The 8,933-nt window shown below is 29.1% G+C and overlaps 2 protein-coding genes across 2 annotated transcripts; one reads left to right on the plus strand and one right to left on the minus strand.

Annotated features, from left to right (window-relative positions):
• Nucleotides 1-213: 213 nt before the first annotated feature.
• On the minus strand, nt 214-3,944 carry eIF3c (eukaryotic translation initiation factor 3 subunit C). The gene is made up of 13 exons (XM_011497102.1): nt 3,842-3,944; nt 3,625-3,757; nt 3,256-3,540; nt 3,083-3,171; nt 2,470-3,005; nt 2,187-2,396; nt 1,953-2,106; nt 1,660-1,875; nt 1,300-1,579; nt 999-1,192; nt 695-898; nt 444-582; nt 214-357 (listed from the first exon to the last, which is right to left on the minus strand). Exons 1-13 carry the CDS (start codon nt 3,932-3,934, stop codon nt 230-232), a joined length of 2,661 nt encoding a protein of 886 aa, XP_011495404.1. The 5' UTR covers nt 3,935-3,944; the 3' UTR covers nt 214-229.
• Nucleotides 3,945-4,686: 742 nt separating this feature from the next.
• On the plus strand, nt 4,687-8,228 carry LOC105360252 (X-ray repair cross-complementing protein 5). Its single transcript, XM_011497103.1, has 13 exons — nt 4,687-4,764; nt 5,210-5,295; nt 5,367-5,483; nt 5,546-5,763; nt 5,858-5,989; nt 6,069-6,150; nt 6,231-6,368; nt 6,448-6,667; nt 6,734-6,867; nt 7,070-7,210; nt 7,395-7,537; nt 7,686-8,061; nt 8,137-8,228. Exons 2-13 carry the CDS (start codon nt 5,275-5,277, stop codon nt 8,152-8,154), a joined length of 1,740 nt encoding a protein of 579 aa, XP_011495405.1. The 5' UTR covers nt 4,687-4,764; nt 5,210-5,274; the 3' UTR covers nt 8,155-8,228.
• The last annotated feature ends 705 nt before the right edge of the window (nt 8,229-8,933 follow it).

Raw genomic sequence — 8,933 nt, forward strand, 5'->3', positions numbered from 1 at the left:
AATTAATGTAAGAAATGAAAGATACTAATATTAAGAAAAAAAATTAAATAAATTTTAATACTCTTCTGTAAAAGAACAAAATATAGTTTTACGAAACAATTTTTAAAATAACATGTATTCATTTATAATGAATTAATGAAATACAGTTTTATTGAATAAAAACACCGATTTATTGATTATCAATGTAATTATTTTTGTAAAAATTTTTTCTTCAATTATCAAATAAAATTTAGTAATTTCTATTATCTTCACGATTACGTTCGCGATCACGCCTCTGACGTCCCCAATCTTGTCCTTGTCTATTGTAATTTTGACGATCGCGGAAATTACCTTGATTTCCTCTGGAGAAGAAGTTTCCTGTGTACCATTAATATGATTTTTAACAAATTGTACATAAATTTCAATAATAAAGTATTCTATTTTTCTTTTTTCCTTTGTCATACCTTGTTTCATTTCAAAAATACGTTCATTTGAATCTACAAAGTTATTAACTTTGTCTGTTAATTGCAATGCTAATGATTGTAAGCGACTAGGTTCACTGCGATGCATTACTACAGTTTCAGTCGGATCATCCAACGAAGCCTAAGAAATTAAAAAATTACGATGAATATTTTTATGTATCGATATCACTTAATATCACTTAATATACAGTTTAACGTAAAACTTAATTCAGTATAGTAATATAATAAATTACCATAAGCTCTTCGTTAATGATCATTTTACTGATAGTGGAGTATACGATCAGTTTCTTCAGCTGGAACATGTCGGCCAAAGTCGGCATAGAGATTGAATCATAAACGTGAGAGTAAGTAAATAGATACGTTCTTAATGATTCTTCCTTGATTAATTTAGTAAGCATTTCGCGTACTTTATTAGCTTGATAAAACAAATCCCAAACCTGAGATGTTCACAAGTGGTAAGAATTATTAAGAAATTTCATATTGTTGGAGATAAAAAAAAGACAATAAAATCAATAAGAGTAGGACGGAATTTGATACCTTAGCGTTCATTTTTTCATTGATAATAAAGTTATTACAAGCAGTCCAATTGCCATTACGCATGGCTTTTGATGCAGCAACAACGTGTTCTCTCATTGATTCGGGTGGACCAACCAACGACTGACGTTCGCTTGACCTGAGCTGCTGATAAAAGGTCTTAGAAATCATTCTTCTCCTCGCATCAAACTCATGAGCTGCAATCATTCGAGCATTGATTTTTTAAAAAAATTATACTATTTTGAACAAATTATTACAAATTTTTAATATTATTGATTTATTTCTATTGTACGGATAGTCATACCAGCCATGTAGGGTATTTCGATCAACATTGCCGAAACAAGATATACACACTCCAGTAATTCGAGGTTGATGTGCATATGGAAAGGCATTTGGCGCTGCTTTTCGATTTTCTCTTGCTCCAAACTACGCTCGTGTTGCCTTTGTGGCAATAAACCTTGCGCCAAAAGTTCCTTCACTTTTCCAGTCATCATTAAATCCAGCAGACAGCCGTGTGCGTCTTTAATGTTTGCATGACGGAATGCGCAAAGCCCGAGATGGGCAATTGTACGATTGTATAAAATCTGAGGGCAAAATGTTAAGAATTAAATTTAATCAATCTATTAAGAATCAATTAAGAATATGGAGTGTCGATAAAACTTACTTGTGTCGCGGGATCTGAATGTTGTATAGTCTCTTGTAAATGTGACATAAGCATTAAATCACGAGCTTGAAACCAATTATCATGGAGTGCATGATGATAAATATGCGAGAGGATTGCTCTCGTTCTAAGACGATCGGTCTCGTCATAAGCATAAACATATTTACAAAGTTTCTCCATCACTTGTACCGATGTAATAACATCCGATGCAACTTGTCCCTAAAAATTTTACATTTCATCGTCTGAGAACACTATGTTGATAAATCAATAAAATCATATAATTAAGCTAATCTTACTTCTTTCTGTTTCAAAACCGACGGATCAAACTTATAATACAGATGCTCAATTTTACGAAGATAAATACGACACAATTCAGACACCGTACCTTTCCTTTCTAGATATTCCTGAACTTTATCAATTATTGACGATACGAGTTTTTCGTCTTTCAGCCTAATGATTATGAAATGTCATTATGAAAAAGATTAGCAACAGACAATCTAATACCATAAATCAAGCTTAATCGTACAGACCTTTCGACGTATTTGTTACTGTGAGGATCACACTCCTTTAAAATCTTTGTAAATTCTTCATCTAATCTTTCCACTAGCGTGAGTACGCAACCATGCAACTTATATTCAGGTTTTTCATACTCTTCTTCGTCTTCGGGTATTGAGTCGGCGATAATTAGATCCGTGGCATTCAAAAGCATATCCAACATTTCGGTAATACGTTCCAAAAGCCTAGAAACGCGAAGCAATTTATACAATAACTCGGCTATCATACAATTGTTTAGTTGCAAATAGTTAGTCTTACTTTGTCCAGTATTCAGGTTTCATGGGGTCAGAGACGTTTGGGCTGTAGTCAAAGATCGACGAAACTATGGAAAACTTTATTTTTATTGACACAGGTGCGCCAAGATTATGAGTTTCAGCAATGCATTGTAGTTCGTGTAATAGTTCAATTTGTTCTTTTCTGTCCGTTCTCTTTTTACCACGCGCAGCTACAATTTCTCCTAACTTTTTCAACACGGCAACTGTATTGATCTCGGCATCTTTAGCAAACATTTTAGGTTTTTCAGAGGGAATTGCTACTCCTCCTTTAACAGTTTCCCATTCTCCCTCGCCATCATCCTCTTCCCGCTTCTTCTTCCTATCCTTGTCCTTACGATCTTTACGATGTTCTTTTCTTATTTGTTTTTGCTCATCGTCACCGCCATCCTTTTGTGTTTTCCTAAAATAATCGGCACCGACGTGTTGGGGTTTGTCATCGTCTGAACTACTTGAGCTATCGTTATCGGAATCGCTACCCCAATCCAAATCACTGTCACTGGCATCATCATCGATTCCCTTCTGTTATCGCCAATAAACAACAAATTTAATTATAATAAAGTTTCATAGATAACAATGGATATTATGTTGATACATACTTTGAATTTTGAATCATCCGGAGCACTAGGCTCTTGCTTTCTAAAATCAGCGATGCGATTGTCATCGTCTTCTGAATCTGCTTCGTCGGCTAAAGGAAATTGCGATAAAATTTATTAAATCACCGTGAATATGAAAATTGAAAATATAAGTCGATAAAAAAGTATAACTTTACCTTTATCTTCTTCTTCGTCATCCTCTTCGTCTGGATTCTCTCTGAATCTTGTTATGTCTTCTTCGAAGTCCTTATTATACTTTCTTAATTTTTGACGCAAAGAAGTTAACGATTTAGAATTATTTTTTGACATATTCTTACGACCTTGTCTATCTTCCCAAACTTCATTAATAAAATCTTCCATTTCAACTAAACAACGTACGTAGAATCGTGGAGTTTGGCCGCTTTCTTCTTTAGATATAACGGGTAAAGCTTTCTGATATGCTTTCATTAAATCCTCAAAAGCTAGCAAAAACACAAATATTTACTTTTCAAGACATAATGTACCAATAGAGTATCGAAATAACGACTTATAAAACATATACATACTGCTAAGCATGAAACTCATATCTTTAATTTTTTTATAATTTCTTATTAATTTTATCAAGTTTGTAATTTCTTCGTATCTTTTTTCCTTGGTTGATCTGACAACTCGTTTTGTTTCTTCTTCATCGTCGCTGAACTATAAATTAATTGTTATTATAAATTACAAATTAATTATTATTACGGAAGCTATTGAAAAATATAGATTGTCAATGTTTCGTACTGTAAATGCTGCCGCTGGTGCTCGTTGAACCTGCTCCTCTTCGATTGAGGTATCGGACTCGGAGTCTGATCCAGTTGCAAAGAAACGACTCATTGTTACGGAATATCTGGGAAAACAAAAAAAAAACAAAAAAAAACTCAACAATATTGATATTGTTTTCATCGACTCTTACACTTCGTCATGCCTTACTAACATCACTATTAAATATAATAAGGGAATAAATTAATCTAACGCAACAACGTCCCATTCTTTTATGAAAGGAAATTAATAAATTATGTTCGAAGAATGTGTAGAAAAGATGTGAGAAAAAAATTTGAGTTAGTAAACTGACCGACAAACTATTAGAACAATTGGGACATTAAACACTTTTGCAATAATGACAAATTTCTAAAAAAAATATAACTGAAAATCAAATGTCTCGTAAAATAATCAAATAAACAGCGTACTTGCACTAACGATCTTTTAAATTATAAAACAATCGGTCTCGATCACTCCAATTTCCACGCGTACCAAAAAAGAGGTTACTCTTATGCCGCTCTTACGTGAGCGTGAAAATTGCATGGCTCAACACGTAAAAGTGCTTTTAATTTCTCGACCAATAGGACGATGTGGAATATATATTTTAGTCGTGTAAAGGCGCCATTATGAAATTTAGGGGAGAACAAGTTAATCTGGTCTCTCATTATTTCCTCAATACCAATCGCTAAACTCGCATTCTCTAGTATTCTGGCTCCAGTTTATTCTATATATTTTTATATTTCATGCTTGCCAAGCGTAAAAATGAAATTTTTAAAAATATTACGTACTTTACCGTTTGATGGACCCAAGGTTATTTAAGAATTAATTGTCTTTCGATCCTTTAAACGACTAAATGGATTCGTTCGCCAGACAGCAAAGACTTTTATCTTTAATATATGCATTCGGTAATGTATAGTTACAAAATTTCATTTCCAAAATGTTTTACCGTTATACAATGCCAGTATGTGCAAATATATACTTGAACATTAGTTATCGGTTTCATCGATACAAATCACTGATCCGTACGTTTGTTTTAATTTTATGAAAAATTTTTTAACACAAAGAGAAATAGAATTTATCCCATAGGAATTATATGGTTCCTATAAATACATAGCTATGAAAAATTTATCAAATAATTACTTGCATTAATTGTATATTTATGATTAATGCAAATATTAATAAACTTATAAATGTATTCTATCGTTGTATAAATTAATAAAAATGTATAAGCGCAAATGCTTTATATAAACATTGTTTTTACTTTGCTTTGATTTTTTGTGACTAATTGACGTGGATCGAAACCTTTTGGTACTTTAGGTGTTTTAACGATTATGATTTGCAATGTTTCAGGCACCTAGTTTAAGCAAACAAATTTATAAATCATTGAGTTGTAAAAGGAGCGAATTATATTTATAATGCCACCAAAATCACAAAAGGTTAGTACAGTTTAATATAATTTTAGCAATATATTATTATTACATTATTAATACAATTTTTCTTACCACAGAGTGTTTTAATTGGAGTAATTAATATTGGCTGTACAAGCATCGAACGATGTTTGAGCGAAGAAGAGCCTTTTATAAATAAAGCAAAATATGCTTTGAAACTTTTAGTTGAAAAGAAGGTAACGGATTTATTGTATTTATTATATTCAATGTTAATAAATGGTGTTTTATTATCGCATAGATATTTTTACAACAAAAAGATGAAATTGGTATTATAACAATGGGTGAGGAGACTAGTGATTTTGATGAAATAGAAAATATAAAAATGTATTCAGAAACATTATTAGTACCAAATTGGGAAATGATTAAATATATAAATAATTTGGAATCTACTAGTTATCCTTGTAATTGGATCGAAGCGCTTTACGCGTCTATAAATTATATAAAAAACGAAGTTATGTTAGTATTTAATCGTTATTCGTAATAAATGATAATAAATCTTGTGATATTGAGCCATTTTAAAAGAATTACTTTGATAAATATTTTATTTCAGTAATGAAGATCTTAGTATCTACTTGGTTATTTTCAATAATTTTAAAGAAGATGATGAGAAAGTAAACAAATACGATCCCGACGTTATAGTCAATGAATTAAAAAATTATGAAAATCTGCATGTTCTATTTGTGTAAACATTTTAAATTCTATTTAAAGAACTTGGGCAATATTAATATATGTATTGTAATGATTAATTTTTATTTTCATAGAGGCGAAGAACTCGAAGAAACAACTTACACGGAAAGTTTTATAACAAACAGTCAAAAATTTTTATTATCAGTTATAGAAAATGTATTTTCTAATTTACACTTCCGATTCATTATAATAAATCTCATTTCAATCGCATAAATCATCAAGTTTATCTATTTCAGACCGATTGTCAATACGAAGATATAAATACGTTTTTACGAGAAAGAAAATTCTATAAATCACAACCTAATAAATCAATGCCATGGAAATTTAATTTAGAATGGGCAGGATTACAAATTCCATGTGACATATATATCAATGTTAATATTATAAATGAAATACGACTAGTTTGTTGTAAAAATAAGGGCTTTAAATTGTTTGTTTTGTGATTTATTACAGGTAACCGAAACATCAAAACTTGGATCGTGGAAATTGCAGGCAATCGACGATGAACTAAATGACTATAACGATCCACCATTAATGAATAAATTATCAAAATCACATGGTACTAAAAATGTTATTAAAGAAAATATAATGATTGATATTCATCGAAATGAAATTCAAGCAGAAAAAATTATAAATGGTTATAAATTTGGAGGAAAATACATACCATTCTCGGGTATGCCGAAGCGTAAGCATATGTGAATATTGAAATTTTTTTGTTTAATTAAGTTTTGTATTATAGATGAGGATGAAATGGCTATGAAGTATACTGGAACTAAAAAAGGGATGATGGTTTATGGCTTTGTTCCACAAAATGATATAAAACTTGAATATTGGAGTGGATGTGGATCACGAATAATTGTTCCAGCCGCTGATGTAAGCAGATGTTTAATTATTTTAATTTTCTAAAACATACGATTAATAAAAGATATATGTTATCAAAAAGTTATATATCTTGTGGCGCTGGTAATTGAAAGTGTGCATTAAATTTTGCGTCGTTAAATATTTTTTATATGCAATATGTAATATTGTAAACGTTAAGTTTGTTTGTTTGTTTTTTTTTTTTTTTTTTTTTAAGGAATACTCAGAGGCATTTTATAGTTTTGTTCAGGCAATGGTTGATAATGAATATGCAGCAATTGTAAGGAAAATCTATGCTGATAATAATCTTCCAAAAATGGGTGTACTGTTTCCATGTGTGGATGATGATGAAATATGGGTAAACTTTAATATTTTTTACGTAAATAATGAAATCACGTGGAGTTGAAAATTATTATATAATTAATAAATTATATATATATATATATATATATATATATATATATAGATGCTTATTGATTCATATGATTTCAATATGAAAAACTATAAAAATTAATTTAACTTTAAATGTTATATATTCTTAGTGTTTGGTACATCTAGAAATACCGTTTGTTCACGATTTAAGAATTATACAAATGAGGCCAATAAAATCACTGGAAAAAGTTATAGATAATGAAAAAATAGAAATTTTAGATAACTTTATAGATTCTATGACTGTTTTGGAAAAGTAGGTAATATATTTAATTGTACAATAAATCAATTCTTAATTATTTCAATGGATATAGTTTAATTCATTAATTTATTTTTAAAATTTTATATACACAATTAGCATTTTTTATACATAATTAGTAATATATCTAATCTACATTATTTAGCGAACCAACGTACTTAAATCCAGGCATGTTTCCTAATATACGGAATCAATATCACTGGAACGTACTTGCTGATCGTGCACTTAATCCAGAAGGGTCTTTAATACCTGTAAATGATTACTTAATGGAGTACTTAGTACCACCGGAAGATCTTCGCATTAAAGCCAAGCCTCATCTTGAAAATTTAAATAGGGCTTTTGGATTTAGCAAAATAACTAAAGACGTGGATAAAAATAAAAAAATTTCCTCTATGTTAAATGAGAATCAAAATGAAGAAATTAATGTAAATGAATTGAATGAAGATATACATCATGAAGCTAGTAATAATAGCAACGATGAATTTTTCATTCAAGAAGATATGGATTTTGATTTGGGCAAGGTAAATTCAATATCATATCTTTGCGAAAGAATTTCAATTGAAAATAAATTTAAATTAAATTTTCTTGTTTTTTAGATCGACGATTTGGATTAGTGTATAGATTTCTCAATTGTTATCTAAAAACATATTATCTATATATTATTTAAACACATTTGAATGAACTTGAAATATGATGAAATATGATGAAATATGATGAAATTTGATGTTGATTAATTTAACTTAATAAAAGATATATTTTTTCTATTTATTAAAAAATTATTTAATTTTTATTTAAGTAACCATCTAGTTTCTCTTAAACATAAAATTCCCTTCATATTTCCCAACAATAAAATCATCAATTAAGTAAGATAAAAATTTGAATTTGACATTTATATAGATGAAAAAATCAAATATTTTTTTTAAAATAACTATTTCATTAAGTTTTTTTCATTGTACGCGAACGTTCGGCAATTTCAAAACTTCATTCTTTCAGTATAATACATGCAAATTAATTAAATAGCTTTATTAAAACATGAATAACAATTACTGTACGTTATTATCTCAACTTGGGAATTCAAGAAGTTAATAAGCACTTGATAGAATGTTTTTATGTTCACTTAAACCAAGAGCAATTAAATATTTAATGTTTTTTTAATTTCTCCTAAAATTTAAATATAACATCCGATACATCAATATATATATATATATATATACTAATTTGATCATTTTTTTTTAAGTATAAATATTTTTAAGATTAAAGATTTTAATCTTTAATTAAATCCTTAAATCCATTGTCAAGATTATTGAATTTCATTCTACATTACATATACTGATTTATAATTTGTTTATTAAGAAAATGAATTTTTATCTATTCAAATAATATAGTGATTGTA

Source organism: Ceratosolen solmsi, unplaced genomic scaffold (assembly GCF_000503995.2).
Source record: "Ceratosolen solmsi marchali unplaced genomic scaffold, CerSol_1.0 scaffold13, whole genome shotgun sequence".
NCBI classification, from domain to species: Eukaryota; Metazoa; Arthropoda; class Insecta; order Hymenoptera; family Agaonidae; genus Ceratosolen; species Ceratosolen solmsi.

Coding starts and splice junctions, on each gene's coding strand:
- eIF3c (XM_011497102.1), bottom strand. CDS start 3,934: ATGAGTCGTTTCTTTGCAACTGGATCAGACTCCGAGTCCGATACCTCA. Junction 1,580..1,659: donor ATTCAGATCCCGCGACACAA/GTAAGTTTTATC, acceptor TTTTGCCCTCAG/ATTTTATACAATCGTACAAT. Junction 583..694: donor TCATTAACGAAGAGCTTATG/GTAATTTATTAT, acceptor TTAATTTCTTAG/GCTTCGTTGGATGATCCGAC.
- LOC105360252 (XM_011497103.1), top strand. CDS start 5,275: ATGCCACCAAAATCACAAAAG. Junction 6,151..6,230: donor TATTATCAGTTATAGAAAAT/GTATTTTCTAAT, acceptor TATCTATTTCAG/ACCGATTGTCAATACGAAGA. Junction 6,668..6,733: donor AAAATACATACCATTCTCGG/GTATGCCGAAGC, acceptor TTTGTATTATAG/ATGAGGATGAAATGGCTATG.